Source organism: Hyperolius riggenbachi, chromosome 2 (genome assembly GCF_040937935.1).
Source record: "Hyperolius riggenbachi isolate aHypRig1 chromosome 2, aHypRig1.pri, whole genome shotgun sequence".
Classification (NCBI taxonomy): Eukaryota; Metazoa; Chordata; class Amphibia; order Anura; family Hyperoliidae; genus Hyperolius; species Hyperolius riggenbachi.
Window position 1 is genome coordinate 74,922,522 of NC_090647.1, and position 21,033 is coordinate 74,943,554.

General features: G+C 47.5%; 1 protein-coding gene across 1 annotated transcript in view; it reads right to left on the reverse strand.

Annotated features, from left to right (window-relative positions):
* DDX10 (DEAD-box helicase 10) overlaps positions 1–12,863 on the reverse strand; it is a 339,094-nt gene extending 326,231 nt beyond the window's left edge. Inside the window, exon 1 of the mRNA XM_068266912.1 lies at positions 12,590–12,863. Within this exon, the coding sequence (XP_068123013.1) occupies positions 12,590–12,790 (201 nt within the window). The 5' untranslated portion in view covers positions 12,791–12,863. The remainder of the gene's footprint in view (positions 1–12,589) is intronic.
* Positions 12,864–21,033: the final 8,170 nt, after the last annotated feature.

Below are 21,033 nucleotides of genomic sequence, written 5' to 3' on the forward strand. Positions count from 1 at the left end.
GCTGCCCCGCCTGCACACGCCGCTTGTCTCCCCACATAGCTACACAGCGTGTGTGTGTGTGTGTGTGTGTGTGTGTGTGGCCCGTCCAGCGATGTCACCCAAGGGGATCAGGTTACGATCCCCGATGGGTGACATCCATCAAAGGTGTGTACTCAAAGCACCAGAGCTGCAGCCACTATCTATAGCAGTGATGGCTAACCTTGGCACTCCAGCTGTGACAAAACTACAAATTTCATCATGCCTCTGCTTCCCCGAGCTATGCTTTGAGCTGTCATAGTACTGCAATGCCTCATGGGACTTGTAGTTCCCCCACAGCTGGAGTGCCAAGGTTAGCCATCACTGCTCTATAGGCAGTAATGACCACCCAAGAAGCACCTTTACCCATCACACATAATTAGTAGGGATGCAGTGTTCTCCCCAGGACCTATTAAGTGGGCGGGCCGCCCGGCTGTTTTGAAACCCCGCCCGGGTGCTCCAAGGCCCGCCTGCATCACATGCTTATGTGCGCTGCCGTCTGCTCGCATAGAGCGGGTCTCCCTCTGAATTGCAATCCCTAGTTCCGGCTGCGCTGCCCTCCTGGCGCCTGTAGAGTTGTCATATCTTAAGAGCAGCGGCAGCCTCCTTGAAGTAGTAGCGCTTGTCCACAGCACCCTGTCCTGCTGCTCTGCTGGAACGTTGTGACCCACTTCCTCAGCCCGCTGATGCCTGGCTTCTGATTGCAGTACGGCTTTACGCTGAGTATCTTCACAGCCATGATCGGCTGCGAGGAGTATACACGTGCTGCAGGCAGCCCAGGGGAGCCACTGGCCAGGCCACTGTACGGACGGGAGGGTGGGTGAGAGTACTGGAGGGGACCGGAGGATGTGCTCCCTAGTTCCGGCTGCGCTGCATCATATAGCGCATTACTGCACATCACTTCTCTCCCATATCCCTGCGGCAGCGATCTGAAGATCGGACAGAACTCTACAGGCAGGAAGCGCAACCGGAACTAGGGAGCACATCCTCCGGTCCCCTTCAGTACACCCACCCACCCTCCCGTCCGTACAGTGGCCTGGCCAGTGGCTCCCCTGGGCTGCCTGCAGCACGTGTATACTCCTCGCAGCCGATCATGGCTGTGAAGATACTCAGCGTGAAGCCGTACTGCGATCAGAAGCCGGGCATCAGCGGGCTGAGGAAGTGGGTCACAACGTTCCAGCAAAGCGGCAGGACAGGTTGCTGTGGACAAGCGCTACTTCAAGGAGGCCATTCAGCTCATCCTCGCGGCTGCCAATGGGGTGAGCAGGGGGAGGGGGTGACATTGGGAAATGTTAAGGCATAGCTCCCACCTGTTCCTCTTTGGGAGCCCTGTCCCCCCTGTCCCTCTCTCCTCATTTGTCCCTCTTTCTATGTAAATATATCTATCTATCTATCTATCTCGACTAAAAATGTGTTTGACTGTAAATTTTATTCCCATCCTTTAAATTGATAATGTTAAAATGGTAAAATGTTACTATGAAACATGAGGAACATGAAGGAAAATGAACCAGGATAAAAAGGACAAGGGTGGTTTGAATTATAAAACAACGTATTTTTCTTATGAAATCTTTATGGTATGCATGAATAGGGTTGTGATGGGGGTGTGGCAGGGGCATGGCTTAAGTGTCCCTCTTCCTCATCTCAAAAAGTTGGGAGGTATGGTTAAGGGGAGGAAGCGGTGTTAAAGTGCAAGCATACTGGATCAGGGCAGAGGGGTGCCCTATACTGCAGGGTGTAATAATCATAGAATGGTTGTGTATTTATAAATAGAATGGTTGTAGTAATGCTGCAATGTATGTGCTGTAATGTAGGGTGATGGGATGTGATCACTAATAAGCTGTAGGTCGGTGCAATCATGTGGAGTGTGGCGGGTGATGTAAGGGAGCATACTGAAGTGCAGTAATATGTGGAATGTGTGATAGTGGTACAGTATTGCATGAAATGTGTCTGAGAGTGCAATAACCTATGTTATAAGGTAAGAGTATTGTTTGAGTTGTCTATTGGGAGATAGGTGGAGCTGCAGTAAAGTATTAGGTGAGAGTAATGGGGGTGGAGGGACGCATGGTGATAGGGAGTGCAGTAATGCATGGGACGTGATAGGGGGTGCAGGGATGAATGGGATGTGATAGGGGTGCAGGGATGAATGGGATGTGATAGGGGGTGCAGGGATGAATGTGATGTGATAGGGGGTGCAGGAATGCATGGGCCATAATAGGGGTTGCAGAGGACGTGATAGGAGGTACAGGGATGTCCTATGCTGTAAGCAGAGTTGCCGGCCCTCCTTTCCCCTGTTTGCAACCCACCCGGCTACTTTTTCATGCCACCCGGCTGGAAAAAAATTCTGGGGAGAACACTGGGGATGATCAATGAGATGCAAATTTTTTCCAAAATTATGCAAATGAATGCAGTTTGAAAACGGACCAATCAATTTAAACCCAGGTTTAAATTGATTGGTCAATTTTCAAGCTGCATATATTTGCATACTAATTTGCATAAATTTGCATAAACGCGGAAAAATTTGCATACCTGTGATCATCCCTAATAATTAGCTACAGAAATCTGGTGGAGTACAACTTTTTTTTTTTTTATAGTAGTCTGCCGTCATCTTTAACCATTTACAGGTATATGTAAGTGACAAGTCTCCTGAAGCCATATGATGAAACATCCCTAGATCACATCCCGCAGTACATGAACATAGCATCAGATGATTACATGTGGTCTAAGCAGTTAGCCCTTCTGTCACTGATTGGGCTGTGTAATTATACATATATCTTCAAATTATTATGACTTATAACTTACATTTCTGTCTACTATACTGGAAAGATCTCCCCCCCTTCATGAAGTCACATATGAGCATGGCCATGCTCAATCATAACATGTCACACTTTTCTGGGTGCTGTGTAACACCACCACATGTCAAACGCTGACATGCATGCGGTTACAATCGCTGCCATTCGGCTGCATATAATTGCATCCTTGTGACTGGCTCCCGAGAGACTGAATTGTCTGACAATCGCACAATTCAGCCTCCCATGTAAAAGAGACCAATAAAAGCAAAAATTTCAACAGTGGACTTTAGAACTTGCAGCAGGAGTTAGCCTACAACTGAACAGGAAAAAAGGATTCCAGAGTGTGCACACTATTCATAGCAGCAATTTGCTTAGTGGGTAGCCAGGCGCCTGATATAATAACATTTTCTTTCCCTGTATTGACCCTAATTTCAGCTTTGCGGCTGGAGTTATTAATGTTGGGAAATTTGGGGCTCCTTAGAGGTTTAAGTCATAGTAAAATACTGGTACAGTTCACAGGGCTATGGATTCAGTACAAAAATCATCTGACTCAGTTTATGAAACCACCGATTCCAGGTACCCAAAATTGCCCCGACTTTGTCTCCTTAGTCTAATAAATACACTGGCTGTGGAATTTGGTACAAAAATCATCTGACTTCAACTTCTCAAATATGAAAGCACCAACTCCAGGAACCCAAAAATTGCTCTGACTCCACATCCCTGAGAATAATGGTAATTTTACCGATATTCTACTAGCAGCAGTATCCGGACCCATTTTTTCAAGATGCCTTGTTTACATGTACACACTACAACCGCAGCAGCATTATTCTCAGAGCCAGATTATCAACACTGCACACCTAGGCAGTTGCCTAGGGCCTGGACAGATTCTAGGGGCCTGGTGGATGCTGGCCCCTACCAAATTTTACTAAAAAAAATGTCTGATCACCATTTTTTTTTAGTAGGATTTGGTAGGGGCAAGCATCCACCAGGCCCCTAGAATCTTTACAGGCCCTGGGCAACTGCCTAGCATGAGTGTCCGCAGAACATTTTCCGGGGGGGGGCAAAAAGGTAGGGAAGAAGCGGTGCGGCGCACTAAGCGCGCCAAGGATTCCGGGGAGGCAGTGCACGTGCCGAAAAACATAGAGGTTACGTTGTGCGGCGCGCCCAACAATGGGTGTGGCCATGGACCAAAAATGGGTGTGGCCACGGGTAAAGACAAATTTACATGAATTTAGCAATTTGGGACATTAGATTAGGACAGTGGTGGCGAACCTTTTGGAGGCCGAGTGCCCAAGCTGCAACCCAAAAGTCACTTATCTATTGCAAAGTGGCAACAGCAATTTGAAAATAAACTGTGAAGATAAACAATAATTTCATCCATCCTAACCTGAAAAATGTATTCTTTTTTAGTACCTCCCAGTATTATTTTCGGTTTTAAAAATCTAAAAAAGTAGGTTTAATGCTATTGTCTCATGATGATGATTCAGCTTTTCCCATAGTCTCGCAGTTAGCAATCATGTGACCCCCAACAAGACAAATTAAGCAATCATGAGGCCCCCAACAAGACAAATTCAGCAATCTTGAGGCCCCCAACAAATCATGAGGCCCCCACCAACACAAATTCAGCAGTCATGAGGCACATAAATAGACAGCATTTCACATAAATAGGCAGAATGCCCCCTTAATATGGTAGACACCTCTCACCTGGCTTCTCAATTCTCCTCTGCTGGCTGCTGTGCCTGGCAATACTGTTTCCTGTCAAACTCCCTGGCAGCATACTACGGGGTTAGTCCCGCCCCCTAACCCCATCAGGACTCGTTACTATAAATTCTTAGCTCTGCCCCTTCCATCCTGCTTTTTTTTTCCGCCCTACCCTCAGGACTGTTACGCTTGGATTAGCCTATTTTTTTTTGCTCTTTTCTTTTTCTTTTTTTGTCTTTTTGAATGGCATAGACATTTTTTGTTTTACCCTTACCTGGCTGTTTTCCTGGCAGCCTCCACGCACTGCCTCCTGCGTGATGCCCCGCTTAGAGCCTCTAAAGGAGAGCCAGACGGGATGTGCCCCTCTTTCTGCTGGTCTTTCTGGGGCGTGGAGCTGGCGCAAGTACGCTGCAATGCGGCGGAATACTGGATGGGGCATCGGGTAGATGGTGTGCGCTCCGGAGTGAAACGCGGAAACGCCGATAGGCTACAGCGCTGAGGAGGCTGGGTGACGTAGTCCGGATCAGCATCTCCACCGCTTCCGCCTGGCGTAGAGGACGCACCGAGCATGCGCACCTGGGAGGGCGTACCTCCCGGAAGCTACTTCAGCGTGCGGCTCGATGCTGGCGTTGCTGGCGGCTGGAAAGGACGCAAGACGCGGGTGCGGTGAGTCTATTAAGACTATTCCTGTAATACAGAGATTTATACACTGCGGATAGATTGTTTAAAGGCATCAATAGCGGCTCTTATGTTGTGTATTGCAGGGCAGGCGTACTAGCACAGGTGCAGCCCCATGAACAGCCATCCAGCCTGAGTATAAGACAAGGTCTTTTGCCTCAGGTGAGATTGAAAGGATTATTGGATTACGGTATATGCTGTATCTTGCCCATGTTACACCATCACATCTATATTCTCTGCTGTTGTGTCTTGTAACAGAATTGCAGTGGGATATGGAGAGGTCCGATGCCCCTATAAATGACCAGCAACCTAACGATGGGTAAGGGTCCGATTCGAAAAAAAAAAAAAAAAAGTTTTGTTTTTTCCCTTGGAGGCAGGGATAAGTTCAAATACTGAACAAATCCCCTTTTCTTTTTTCATTTTCTTCTGTGTGCATTAGCCTGTCACAGCCAGAAGAGAGAGCTTCCAGTAGCCGAAAAGCATCCTCCAAGTCTTCTAAATCTTCTCAAAGACCAGAGCATAGGGGAGAGAATAGTAGCAGACCCCACAACAGACCAAGAGAATGTTGGGCATGTGGTGACGCAACTATCCCGGGAAAGCTAGTCTGTGCAAACTGTTTTTACACAATACCCACAGAGGAGGAGGATTATCAAGATTTACGTACACTAATACGTGAAATAGTGCAGCAATCTTTAAAGGAACACTTACCAGGCACTAGTGCAGCGCTCGACTTAAGAGATATGGAAGAAACCACTTCCATGGACCTTACAGAACCAGAAGACGGAGTAGCAGTCGGATTTGATTTCGCTCTTGTTCCTCCCTTCATAAAATCAGTTAGAGAGGCAATCGAATGGGAGGAACCAGAGGAACCCCCAAGTAAAAAACGTTATTTTCCACATCTCAAGAAAAAACCCTTAGGATTTCCAATAATGGATGAGGTGAACGAGTTGGTTTTAGACGAATGGTCCAAGATTGACAAAAAGGCCCCTTTAGCCAATCGACTGTCGAAGTTGTATCCGGTAGAAGGCAACCTAATTTCCCAGCTGGAAACGCCGCCCACAGTCGATGCAGCTGTTATGCGGCTAGCAAAGCATGTGACTCTCCCATTGGAAGATTCAATCTCTTTTAGAGACGCTTTGGACAGACGAATGTATTCTGAATTGAGAAGGGCACATATCAACATAGGGGCAGTCTGTAAACCAGCGATTGCCCTAACATCAGTATCGTGTGCCATTCGAGCCTGGGCAGATAACCTTGAGGGAGCAATCCAGGCGGACGTAGACCGAAAAACCCTCCTGTCGTCCTTAGATGAGTTCCGTTTAGCCTCAGACTTTGTTGACGAGGCAGCGTTTGACATTATTCGCTGTGCTTCCCGAGGTATCCAAAATACGGTCACTATTAAACGCGCATTGTGGTTAAGGCCTTGGAATGCTGACCCTAATTCTAAGGCGGCCTGGTGTAAGATTCCGTTCGACGGGCCCAACTTGTTTGGGGCTAAAATGGACACAGCAATATCAAGGGTGACAGGAGGTAGGTCTGGGTTGCTCCCCCAAGACAGGAAACAGAGAAGAACGCGTCCTGGAGAAAAGAGACAGTTTCAGTTCAGATCCAGAGACTATAAAGCATCAAGAAGGCAATCAGCTCTTTCGTAGACCATGGCAGTCCGCACAATCAACATTATCAAAGTTCAACAAACAGCGCAAGGAGGGCGGTGCAGCTCAGAGCGCAAACTCTTTCTGAGAACAAGCCCACCCAGTTGGAGCCAGTAGGTGGAAGACTCCAGAACTATTATCATCTCTGGGCGGAGAAAATAAAGGACCCATGGGTAATAGAAAGACATTAAAAAGAGGTCATACATGGAGGTTCAGTTCACAGCCACCTCGGCATCATTACGTCAAAACAGAAATCCCGAAGTCACAAGAGAAAAAGGACATTCTTATCCAGTATATCGATGAGTTGATTCTGAAGAAGGCTATAGTAAGGGTGAGACCGGAAGAGAAATACAGGGGCCTATATTCACCCCTTTTTTTTGTAACATTCCATCCATACAGTTAGGGGACTGGTTAATATCAATAGATTTCTCCGATGCGTATCTTCACATCCCTATTCACAGCAGATTCCAGGAATATCTTCGCTTTTCAGTGGGAGAAGATCATTTCCAGTTCAGAGTGCTGCCGTTCAGCATTTGTACGGCTCCCAGAACTTTTTCAAAGGTCCTAGTAACAGTGATAGCATTACTGAGACAGCAAGGACTTCGAGCACATCATTATTTAGACGATATATTGCTTATCGCAAACTCCAAAGAAAGAATGTTAACTCACAGGAAGATCTTACTAGACACCCTGGAGTACTTCGGGTGGTTAGTAAATTGGAAGAAAAGCAAGTTGATTCCATCTCAAAATTGGATTTTTCTGGGAGCAGAGCTGGATACGGTACAAAATGCAGTCAGACTTCCTCAGGAGAAGATTCAAACAATTCTGCGAAGAGTGGAAACAACCATGAGCATGGACGTGCTCTCGGCCAGACAGTGCCTGGCAGTTCTGGGGACACTAACAGCAGCAATTCCTATGGTGAAATGGGCGAAGTGGAACGTAAGGCGATTCCAGATACCTTTCTTGGAGCAGTGGCAGGGAGTGAATTATTTTCAGACGATTCAGATGCTTCCTGCAATGAGGGAACAGTTGAAATGGTGGATGAACGAAACCAACCTACGCAACCATCACAATATCACACCACCCCAGGCAAGAGTGATAACCATGGATGCCAGTCAGTGGGGATGGGGAGCACACATGGACAACAGAGTGGCACAGGGAGAATGGACCACACATACGCAAGAAATTTCGGCAAACAAAATAGAATTAAGAGCGGCATTCAAGGCCTTGGTCTTCTTTCACAGGGAAATCAAGGGAGCAAATGTAATATTGAGGATGGACAATACGACGGCAGTCGCGTACAACCAAAACCAGGGAGGAACGCACAGCAAGACTCTAATGCAGGAGGTAGCTCCCATAATGAATTACGCACAACACAACCTAGCGTTGCTACAGGCAATTCACATCCCGGGAGTGCAGAATCACCTGGCAGACGATCTGAGCCGCAAGCGGATAAACCACAAGGAGTGGGCACTGAGTCAGGAGACATTTCTACAGATATGCGACAAATGGGGGTCCCCCACGATGGACCTAATGGCGACCGCACTCAACACAAAGTGCCATCTATTTTTCTCCAGGCACAAGTGCCCTCAAGCAGCTGGATGGGATGCACTGACAGTACCATGGACCTGCAGATTGAATTATGTGTTCCCACCGATCCCGCTGATCCATCGTTTGCTAAAGAGAATCCAGAAGGAGCAAGTAATAGTTCTGGCAGTAATACCATACTGGCCGCGCAGGCCCTGGTTTCCGCTCCTGCGAACCCTAGCAACCGCTCCTCCCATGAAATTACCATGCACGAAAGACATGTTACACCAAGGAGAATTCCTACACCCATGCCCGAGGATTCTCAATTTAATGGCATGGAGGCTGAAAGGGGGAAATTAGTCTCCTTGGGTTGCTCTACAGCAGTTATAGAGACACTACTGAAATCAAGAAGAGGTTCTACAAATGTGACATATCACAGGACTTGGAGAAGGTTCCTCGAGTTCTTAGGGGAAAGTCAACTTAATTTAGCCTCGTTACAGGTGAACAACATATTGGAATTCTTACAAAAGGGTTTAGAGTTGGGCCTAGCTTTAAGAACGATTAAGGTACAAATATCGGCAATATCAGCTTTAACATCAACAAAATGGGCCATGCACCCCTTAGTGGTACAGTTTGTACAGGCAGTTGCAAAGATTAGACCGCCAATTAAAAACTGGTATCCACAATGGGATTTACCGGTGGTTTTACAAGGACTATCTGGCCAACCGTTCGAACCATCCGCGGAATGTGACTTGCAGAACCTAACGCTAAAGACTGTATTCCTCACCGCCATAACGTCAGCAAGGAGAGTATCGGAATTGCAGGCTCTAAGCTGCGAGGCACCTTTTACCGAATTCTTCCCTGATAGGGTAACCCTGAGGCCTATGCATGAATTTCTCCCCAAGTTGACAACCTCCTTTCATGTAAATCAGGAGTGGAATCTTCCTCAATTCCTAAACCCAGACAGTGACAAACCTGAAGCTCTTAATATTCCAGAGAGTCTAGGATTATATATACGAAAAACCTCAGAGATTCGCAAAACAAAGAGACTATTTGTCATCCCAGGCGGCTATAGAAGAGGTCAAGCGGCAAGTGTAAGAACAATTTCCAATTGGCTGGTGAAGGCGATCAAGGTTGCATACAGAGTTATGGGCAGGACTCCACCGGAAGAGTTTACAGCGCATTCGACGAGATCAATTGCTTCCTCATGGGCGGCCTTCGCTAAAGTTTCTCCGGAGATAATCTGCCGCGCAGCGAACTGGTCCTCAACAAATACGTTTATAAGGCACTACAAGGTCGATTCAGGAGTGCTATCTACGGCTCAATTTGGAAGAGAAGTGTTATCTTCCATAGCAAGCTTAAACAGTAGATTGTTTAGTCTGCACTAGATAAAATTGTAAATAAATATGTTCTGCATCAAAGCTATTGTCCCTCCCTTCTGCTATTCTCTGAGCTAGTCAAGTCCCCGTAGTATGCTGCCAGGGAGTTGGACAGGAAAACGGAAAATTGTCTACTTACCTGCAGGTAATTTTCCTTTCCTGTTTAACTCCATGGCAGCATACGGAGGACCCACCCAGATTAAATAACAGTAAATAGATGGACTAGTAAAAAAAAAAAAAGCAGGATGGAAGGGGCAGAGCTAAGAATTTATAGTAACGAGTCCTGATGGGGTTAGGGGGCGGGACTAACCCCGTAGTATGCTGCCATGGAGTTAAACAGGAAAGGAAAATTACCTGCAGGTAAGTATACAATTTTCCGTTTTTTGGCTGGATTAAGGATGATGTGTGGGCTGAAAGGCCTTGCGGTGATGCTGTGGCCGGGCTGGCTGGCAGTGATGCTGTGGCTGGGTTGGCTGGCAGTGATGCTGTGACCTGGCTGACGGTGATACTGGGCTGTGCTTGACTAGTTGAAGTAAATGCCGGCCTTACTGGTGGTGATGCTGTGGCCTTTTTGACAGTGATTCTGGGCTGGTGCTGGTGGTGATGCTGGGCTGGCTGGCCTGGATAGTTTAGGTAGCGCCAGGAGCCCCCCAGGTTAGGAGGCGCCAGGAGCCCCCCAGGTTAGGAGGCGACAGGCGTCCCCCAGGTTAGGAGGCGACAGGCGTCCCCCAGGTTAGGAGGCGACAGGCGTCCCCCAGGTTAGGAGGCGACAGGCGTCCCCCAGGTTAGGAGGCGACAGGCGTCCCCCAGGTTAGGAGGCGACAGGCGTCCCCCAGGTTAGGAGGCGACAGGCGTCCCCCAGGTTAGGAGGCGACAGGCGTCCCCCAGGTTAGGAGGCGACAGGCGTCCCCCAGGTTAGGAGGCGACAGGCGTCCCCCAGGTTAGGAGGCGACAGGCGTCCCCCAGGTTAGGAGGCGACAGGCGTCCCCCAGGTTAGGAGGCGACAGGCGTCCCCCAGGTTAGGAGGCGACAGGCGTCCCCCAGGTTAGGAGGCGACAGGCGTCCCCCAGGTTAGGAGGCGACAGGCGTCCCCCAGGTTAGGAGGCGACAGGCGTCCCCCAGGTTAGGAGGCGACAGGCGTCCCCCAGGTTAGGAGGCGACAGGCGTCCCCCAGGTTAGGAGGCGACAGGCGTCCCCCAGGTTAGGAGGCGACAGGCGTCCCCCAGGTTAGGAGGCGACAGGCGTCCCCCAGGTTAGGAGGCGACAGGCGTCCCCCAGGTTAGGAGGCGACAGGCGTCCCCCAGGTTAGGAAGCGACAGGCGTCCCCCAGGTTAGGAAGCGACAGGCGTCCCCCAGGTTAGGAAGTGACAGGCGTCCCCCAGGTTAGGAAGTGACAGGCGTCCCCCATTTAGGTAGTGAGTGACAGAGACCCCCATTTAGGTAGTGTGTCAGGGACCCCCATTTAGGTAGTGTGTCAGGGACCCCCATTTAGGTAGTGAGTGACAGGGACCCCCATTTAGGTAGTGAGTGAAAGGGACCCCCATTTAGTGAGTGTCAGGGACCCCCATTTAGGTAGTGAGTGACAGGGACCCCCATTTAGTGAGTGTCAGGGACCCCCATTTAGGTAGTGAGTGACAGGGACCCCCAATGGTAGTGAGTGACAGGGACCCCCAATGGTAGTGAGTGACAGGGACCCCCAATGGTAGTGAGTGACAGGGACCCCCAATGGTAGTGAGTGACAGGGACCCCCAATGGTAGTGAGTGACAGGGACCCCCAATGGTAGTGAGTGACAGGGACCCATAATGGTAGTGCGTGAAAGGGACCCCCAATGGTAGTGACAGGGAAATGGTAGTGAGTGACAGGGACCCCCAATGGTAATGAGTGACAGGGACCCCCAATGGTAGTGAGTGACAGGGACCCCCATTTAGATAGTGACAGGGACCCCCATTTAGATAGTGACAGGGACCCCCATTTAGATAGTGACAGGGGCCCCCAATTATATAGTGAGTGACAGGGACCCCCAATGGTAGTGAGTGACAGGGATCCCGATTTAGATAGTGAGTGACAGGGACCCCCAATGGTAGTGAGTGACAGGGACCCCCAATGGTAGTGAGTGACAGGGACCCCCAATGGTAGTGAGTGACAGGGACCCCCATTTAGATAGTGACAGGGACCCCCAATGGTAGTGAGTGACAGGGACCTTCATTTAGATAGTGAGTGTCAGGGTCCCCCAATGGTAGTGAGTGACAGGGACCCCATTTAAATAGTGAAAGGGGCCCCCAATGGTAGTGAGTGACAGGAGCCCCCCTATAGCCACCGCCGCTGCACCCACCTTTCAGACAGCAGCGTGTCAGACCTCGATCAGCGGGCGACCCGACCAATAAGAGCGGGCGTACGGACGCACCACGCTCTATATGCGGAAGTGATGTCACTTCTAGCGCCCGCACTATTGGTCGCCGCGTGATCGAGGTCTGACGCGCGGCTAGAGGAGGGGGGGGCAGCGGTCGGCCAGGGGGGGGGCAGGCGACCGCTTTTGCCATATGTGCGGACGCCCATGCTGCCTAGGTGTGCGTTGTTGATAATCTGACTTTGAGAATAATAAATCTAAATTCATGTCTGTTCTGAAAAGTGTCTAACTCAGTGGATCCCTGAATTGGAGTCAGACACCTCTACTCCAGATTTTCACCTGAAACAACCATTTTGTGTGAAGAAGTTTTGTGTTTACATGGCTTCAGGACAAGCACTAACTCTGAAATGCTGACTAGTGCTGCTAGCTCCAGCTCTTTGGTGATGTGACTATAGATCTCACATTGCACAGATCTCCTCATACACGGCTCCCCGCATTACCTGGCTGTAGCGTTGCTGCAGGCGGCTGATGCTCTCCCTCTCTACCTGCCACTCGGGCTTCTTGTTCTGCTTCCTCACGATCTTACACTTCTCCTTCTTCTTGTTGTACTTCTTCTTCCACCGCTCGAAGTTTTTCACCGGGTCATTCCTGTTATTGATCAGAGGCTTCTTCTTCTCCTGCTGGCCGCTTGGCTCCCCCATGGTAATCCGTATACACACTGACTATTCCCACACACTACACAGTACACACTGAGTTCCCACAGCTTCCGGGAGACACACATGCACGTGGGTGAGGCGCTGGCTGATGACGTAATCAGCACCAACTTTACTGACAGTGAGCACACAGACAAAACCAGAGGCAAGGAGGTGGTGCTGAGCTGCCATCGGTGGTCTACAGTGCATTAGTGCAATTAATGTTTTCTCCAGAGTGTTCTAGGGCAGGGTGTTCACGCTTTGTCATTCAATTGCCCTTTCAACTACCAGCAAGCAAGAAAATAATCAGAATAATTTTGTTACTACTTTTTCAAAATGCTAAAAAGTTAAAGTGAAGATTAATAATTATCTCCCAGAAGTAAACTCAGGAGAAAAAGTTGAAGGAGTACTGTAACCTGTGAAAAAAGGTCCCCACTGCGGCTCACTTCTGTTTTTTGCGACTTAAATCGCTTAGGCTACTTTCACAGTGGGACGTTGCGTTTTGATGCGACGTTAAAGTTGCAACAAAAACTAACAATGCAACGTCCCAAAAATGTCACAACGCAACTCTATGCCCTGCTATCGTCACATACAGTAGTATGCTTCCAGGTCATTACTGAGCATGTGCAAACAGTCCAATGTAGCTAGTAACGTGTATAACGCACTGCATGCAGCACTTTCTAACAACGCTACACGTTGCACACAAACGCAACCTGTGCACTGTGAATGTCGCACAGACTTAGTATTGCTGTGCGTTTGTCCACGTTAAAACATTTTCTAACGTGCGACTTTAACGTCGCACTGTGAAAGAGGCCTTAAGGACCGTGATGTTAAACCCCCCTACTGACCAGGCCATTTTTTACAAAACGGGCCACTGCAGCTTTAAGGCCTCACTGCAGGGCTGTACAACTCAGCACACAAGTGATCCCCCCACCCTTTTTCTGCCCACCAACAGAGCTTTATGTTGGTGGGCAATGATCTCTCCCAGGATGTTTATTTATTTTATTTTTGTATAAATATTGTATCTTTTTTTAAATTATTTTTTGTAATCCCTCCTCTTTTCCCCCGCCAACCAATTAGCGCGTTCGGCTGTCATAGGCTTCATCGCTGTAGTGCCTCCCTGGTGCCGTAGGATCGCAGCGCTGTACATAGTAAATAGACAGCAGTTTCGCCATCTAGCTGTCTCCTAGCGGCGATCGCCTGATGGCGGAGCAGAGCTCCATCATTCATGCGGAGATGCACGCACCCGATCTCCTGCAATCCCCGCCCCTAGCACTTCACACCAATTGGCGTGAGCAGTGCGGCACCCCCAGGACTACCCCACGCCAATTGGCGTTGAGCAGTCATCAAGTGGTTAATGTCGCAAACAACTGCGCCTGCCCGCGTCCTCACTCCCGCTGACATCGCCGGGAGCTCCCTGCACAGGCGCAGTACACGTACTTCAGTGCAGCTTCTAATGTATTTCCTATCTTGGTGGTAGAAGAATGTCTTTACCGTAGCCTGTTCGGGTGAGAACAAATTATTATTTGGTACATGAGAGGAAACCGGAGTGCCCTGTGAAAATATAAGAACATACAAACTCTGCATTGATATATCGCAATCATCAAGAATAAGAGGGTACTTTACATTATATCAGTGTCATATCTGCTGTGTTGTCTCTTGAAACGATATAAGGCTGGGTTCACAGTGGTCAGTTGCATAACACACGCATTATAATGACTATGAACTGCAATGGTGACTGGCCATAGACTTTAATGCAAAGCCTGCTTGCAGCGATTTAGAATAACATGATCCCTTACAACGCAGTACTGTGAACAGGGCCATAGAGCTGTATGGGCAGTGAGCTGACATCTAGAATTATTCTAAAGCGTTGTAACTGATCGTGATTTTCTAACTCAATGTGCATGCAGGCTGTGCATTTAAGTCTATGTCCAGTCCCCATTCTAGTTCACACACATTTTAACGCACTATAACACGTGTATTATGCAACTGACCACTGTGAATCCAGAAACATTTCTTTCTTTCAAAAACATTTCTTTGTAACAGCTGATACAAATCCTGCAATAAATATGCAGTGTGTATCCTTCCTGCATTCATGGAAGCAGACACGGTTAACATCCCGTGTTTACAATTCAGCTGCTCTGCCGTGGCTGCCAGCTGACACAGCTGAGAGATCAAATTACAGTCATGATTAGTCACTGGTGAGGGGGAATTAGACAGGCTAAGCTCTCTAAATATATACAGGGTGCATTTCTCTGTGTTTTCCTTCTGTCCCAATTTAGACAAATGGGTCCTAAAAATTCCTATCACAGATAATCCTCCACAAGTCTGAGACTTCTCAATATGATCAATGTAAGACTAAGGAAGCAGGAGGAGATAAATTATATATAAAAGTACAAATTTTATTAATGACCAAAATACAAACACACATATATGTAAATCTATTTAAAATTGACCAGAACACACAGGTGGGCCACCATGTCTAGGCCAGATGGAAAAATGTAGGGGATCCCCTAAAAAAATATTGATAGTGCGCAATCCATCAAGTATCTTAATGCAAAAAAGGGGGAAGCGACTCCTAGCAGGTAACGTTGAAACAAAAGACCTTGGAGAGAAATATATCATTGGTTTTAAAGGCCAAGTGTCCAGGACCTAAATGGAAAAATACATCCTAGTAGAAAAGCACAGGTGTATCAGATACTGGCTGTGTTGCTGCAATGTTTCATTGGTTTTAAGGGCCAAGTGTCCAGGACCTAAATGGAAAAAGACATCCTAGTAGAAAAGCACAGGTGTATCAGATACTGGCTGTGTTGCTGCAATGTTTCATTGGTTTTAAGGGCCAAGTGTCCAGGACCTAAATGGAAAAAGGCATCCTAGTAGAAAAAGCACAGGTGTATCAGATTCCGGCTGTGTTGCTATAATATTTCCAGTGATTTGCAGGATCAAAAGGCTGAATAACGGCTGATAGAGAGATTCAATCCATCACAATAGGTGGTCTTACTGCATATGTTATCACAAAATAATTGATGTGCAGGTCCACAGGTCAGGCAAGTTGTCTCATTTATGAGCTATAACAATGGCCAGGTGCATAGAGGTAGATTGATAGGCACACACTGTATGTGGCAAGCACTTCGGGCTAGTAAACAAAAAATTTTATATTCACAGCAAGCCTGACACATCCGCAAGCCCCAGGAGCAACAAGCAATTCACCAGAGTTAGTGCCCCAATCAGAAGCACATTCTGAGACAGATTCACAGGCAAGTGTTTAAACCACAGACATATGCAGGTACAGATGGTGTGATATTAAAGTTGATATAGTTCATTCATGGAACAGTCCGCCAGGGTCATCCCTTCAGCAGCATCAACTTGATATAGACAAACTCAAAGTTCCAGCAAACAACAGCATATAGCAGCATATAGGTGCATCCTAGGAAGCTGTTTCAATGATCATATGGTAAACAGTGGTTACTCCATAGGAGGCTGTTTTCAAGTCACCAGTAGAAATGCATATCATTGAGGTATACTCATCTGAGTAGCTGGTCACTGCAAAGTACATCCACAGGAGCCCATGTGCTGCCACCACAAGTGTGTCTGGTCACAAAGAGAGCCTTAGAGGCCAACCGGTTTCACTGGTGAGATTACCAGCATCATCAGGGCAGGCTCAGAAGTTTTGCTGCCTGTGGGAGAGAGGAGCCGGCCTAAAATGGCACTGGGCGGCCAGAGGATGCTACCACGCCCCCCCATGACCACTCCCACCCCACCATCACAGGAAGCAGGTGGTGAGTGAGAGGTGGAGGCAGAGGCGTGATGCATCCAATTCTCCGCATGTACGCACGGCGTTCCCCCCGCGTCCGCATGCGGTGATGCGGATCAAAGGAGGGAACGCATTTATGCGTACAAGTGCACGCACAGCGTTTCCTTCGCGTCCGCAACCGCCAAGCGGATCAGGTAGGAGGGAACGCGTATATGCGTACGACTGTACGCTACCCACAGAGACCCCCAACAGGGCCGCTATGGAAATGCGGCCGACGCAAAAGGGCTCCGGGATCGCTGAGGGGCACGGACTATCAAGACCCCACCCCCTGATCGATGGTAAGGAGAAAGGGTGGCCCGGCTGTCCCGCAGGCGGGGCCCCGGATCCCCTGGGCCGCCCAGTCGCCATCACCACCGGAGCGCCACCATAGCCGCGGCCAAGTGTGCCCAGGGGCAACAGGAAACGGGGCAGGGGGGGGAGGGGAGGGCCACGGGGGGAGGAGGACAGGGAAGGCCCACAGGCAGGCCACGGGCCAGCAGGCAATTGCCCAATATATGGTCCATGTCAAGCCAAAGACTGGGCCGACCCCGAGCACCCCCCCAGGGCACATCGATCCCCCACCAACCCCACCCCACATCCAGGACCACCAGCAAGTGCGGCGCGCCGGGGGGGCCATAGCTACCACCTCCCACAGGATCAGCAAAGTCATCGAAAAAAGTTACATATTGAAAAAAACATAATAAAATAATGCAAAAATATTTCCATTAATAATAAATCCCTAATAACTATATATAATTAAGTAATCATAAGCAAAAAAATAGAATACGAAAGTAAAATGAAATAATAATAAATAAACTGTTGTCCTGCCGATAGGGGACCAAACGAGAGGAGACCAAGGACAAAGTGGAGCAACGGGGGGCCACGCCAACCCACCAACCACCATCAAGGAAGTGTCAGAGATCAAATCTAAATTAGATGGCATAAAAGGTTTTAAATCAAAGAAATATATAAGGGTCGGGAAAAGACCCGGTTCGGGCGCAAAAAGGCCGCCAGCTTAAGCACAGCACAAGGAAAATATGAAGATTCATCCTTAGAAATTGAACAAAAATAATGAAAAATAGAGAAAATATGGCCATGAGCCAGAGCACTGCTGTCACAGAAATGGGGCGAAATCAATACCTTCATTAAGGCCCGGTGTCCGAAAGGCCTTAAGTTTGTAAATCCAGAAGGCCTCACATTGGAGGAGTCTCCCGTCCCAGTCCCCTCCCCGTGGGTCCCGGTGTACCCTATCCAAGCCAAAGAATCGAATTTTCCTGGGGTTACCCCCCTGGCAAATTGCGAAGTGTCGGGCTACAGGTGTCTGGTGTCCCTCCTGGATACCATAAGTGTGTTCATAAATACGTCTGTTAAGGGATCTGCCAGTCTTGCCCACATAAAAGGCCCCACAGGGGCAGAGGAGGAGATAAATTATCCCCTCCGTCTCACAGTTAACATAAAGTCTGGTAGTTAATACAACGTCTCTCATCACAAGGGGGCACTGTTTACCGACATAGATGTACCTGCATTGATTACAGGAATGACATGGGTAAGTGCCCAGAACTGTGCAATTACATAATTTGATTTTGCCTCTACCTGAGTAGTGGCTACGTGTCAAGGTATCACCTATGGTGGTGGCCCGCCTGTAGGTAACAGAGGGCTCCCTCGGAACAAAGGGGGCAACACGCTGGTCGCCCGTAAGCACATGCCAATGTTTCTGAAGTAGGGCGCGGACCTGAAAGTGATGATTATTGTATTTGGTAATGAAGGAAAGACCCCTATCTAGTTCATTTCGAGACTTTTGTCCCGATGATTGATTGTATAGGAGAGTAGATCTAGGGGTATCGCAAGCTCGATGATAGGCTTTCTTTAGGTATTTTTTGGGATAACCGCGAGCCCTAAATCGTTGCTGTAAATCATTAGCTTGGGCATGGAAGTTCCTGTCATCAGAGCAGTTCCGTCGGGCTCTCAAATATTGCCCGACAGGAATACTGCGTATCTGGTGTGTGGGATGAAAACTTCTTGCATGAAGCAAGGAGTTAGCTGCTGTGGGTTTTCTATAAGGATCCGTCTGTAATACTCCCTGGTCGTTCACAGAAATCATAATGTCCAAAAACGGGATACTGTGAGTATCCATAGTCATGGTAAATTTGAGGTTGAAAACATTATTATTTAGCAAATTGACCAGATCAAACATCTGTTGTTGTGTTCCTGTCCAGATTAAAAAATATATCATCGATATAACGATGCCAGGTAAGTACATGCCCCAAAAGATCACTCAGGTTCGCATCTGAAAAAATACATCGTTCCCATTCCCCCAGGTACAGGCATGCATAGGACGGGGCACAGGTGGTCCCCATCGCTGTGCCCTGCACCTGGAGGAAATGGGAGGAGTCAAACAAAAAATAATTGTTCTTGAGAATAAACTCCAATAGCCTTAATAAAAACATATTATGAGGAATGGCATCAATGGGAAGGGTCGTCAAAACCGATCTGATCGTCTCAAGTCCCTCAGTGTGAGGGATACTGGAATAGAGGGCCTCGACGTCAAGGGTGACAAGCCAGGCACCAGTAGGGATGCTAATATCATCTAATATCTGTCCTGTACAAGCATTCAGGTTCTATTTAAAGGCAAAGTTGTACTTATCATTTGCGGGGGGGGGGGGGTCCCAGTAGGGGGCTATTAGTTTATTTTTGGTTTTGTTAAAAAATGTACTGGTTTCAGTTCTCAATAATGTAACTGGGAGCACTGTAAGATCATTTATGTCCACTAGGTTACAGAATAGGAATATTTCATGTATGTGCACTCAGTGGCATTGACTTAGGGGTAGGTAGCATAATACAACTCCTTACAAGTGATTTCATGTCTGAACACAGCACAGGGCAGGACTTCTCAGGATAATTGTAGGGTTCTTAACCATAATAGCAGTTTTATGCCTTTTTGTTTATATAACGTACATCTACATGTTACGTTGTTTGCAGGAAATGGGCGGTCAGCAGCGTTTATTAGACAATCATGTAGTCCAGGGAACAGAAGACATTTTATTTATTATTCACACGGGGACTAACCGACAAACATCGGTGCAGAGCACAGTGGGGTGAAAGTGGGGCCTATGGAGGAACTAGTTTGCTTGCTTGTTTCGTTTAGGAGATGCTCATTGTTTGTTGGAGTTTACTTGGCCCATCTTTGTTTGGCAGGATTAAGAACATGTTCACAGTGGTGCAGTGCAGTGTAACGGCCACTCTGCTTACCACGCTGCATGCACAACCTATGGGATGTTTTCAATTGCTTTAGGTGCCCTTTACCTCTCTGCACACTACCATTGATTCGGGTCACTTAGGTACCTTGGCTTGCTATATCTGTGAATATATATATATCAGCTGATCAGTCCCTGGCAATCTGCTGATTATTTACTTTTACATCTCAGTGGCCTATAGTCTCCAAAATATGTCTTAAAGTTAACATTAAGTGAAAATTAACTTATGAGATACTTAGGCCCCTTTCACAGAAAGTTTTATAACGCAGACGAACGCACAGCAATACAAAGTCTGTGCGACATTCACAGTGCACACGTTGCGTTGTGTGTAACGTGTAGCAATATTTAGAAAGTGCTGCATGCTGTGCGTTTAGCAATACATTTGCTGCGTTATGTGTTGCACATGCTCAATAATGTTTTCTTTTTTTTTTAATTTAACGCATGCGCCGTTTTCGTTCCATCAGTATGCAACAAAAACGGCGCACCAAGAGACACATAACGTAGTACAAAATAACGTCCAATTTTATAACCTACATGCGCTGCGTTAGGGGCACGTTGTGCGACTTTAACGTCGCATCAAACGCAACGTCCCACTGTGAAAGAGGCCTTAAAGTGGACCTGAACTCTTGCACAGGACAGAGGAAAAACAGAGAAATTCTCCCTGTACGTATTTAGAGAGTTTATGCAGGTCCGCTTTAAGTCTATGAATAGTAGGGATGATAAATATAACATTAGTAACATGGAAATTAGTCTCACATTTTTATTTTCAGTTTCATGGCTTCATTTTTGAGATTGTATCAGACTGTCACAGTTGCTGTTTAGAATCCACACTCATATGCAATTCACTTTTTCTCCTGAGTTTTCTCCAAGGAGATCATTTTCACTTTCTATTTAAAAGAACTGTTCAGCATTTTATAATTGAAAAAGTACTCAAAGTAGGTAAAAAAGTACTATCAAAAATATTTAGAGCATTTTCTTGCTTGCTGGTGGTTTAAAAGGCATTTTATGACAATATATGAGTGAGAGACAAGTTGTCATTTTATGACAAGTTGTAAAAATATAGTCTAGGAGAAAACTCAAGAAAAAAAGTTAACTTCATATGGGCTGCTGCCTTCTATAAGCTGAAAGAGAAGTAATGACCCCCTTAAACTTTTCTGCACTTACGCCTCATTACAAGCCTTATCTCACTTTTTCTCAGTGAAGAA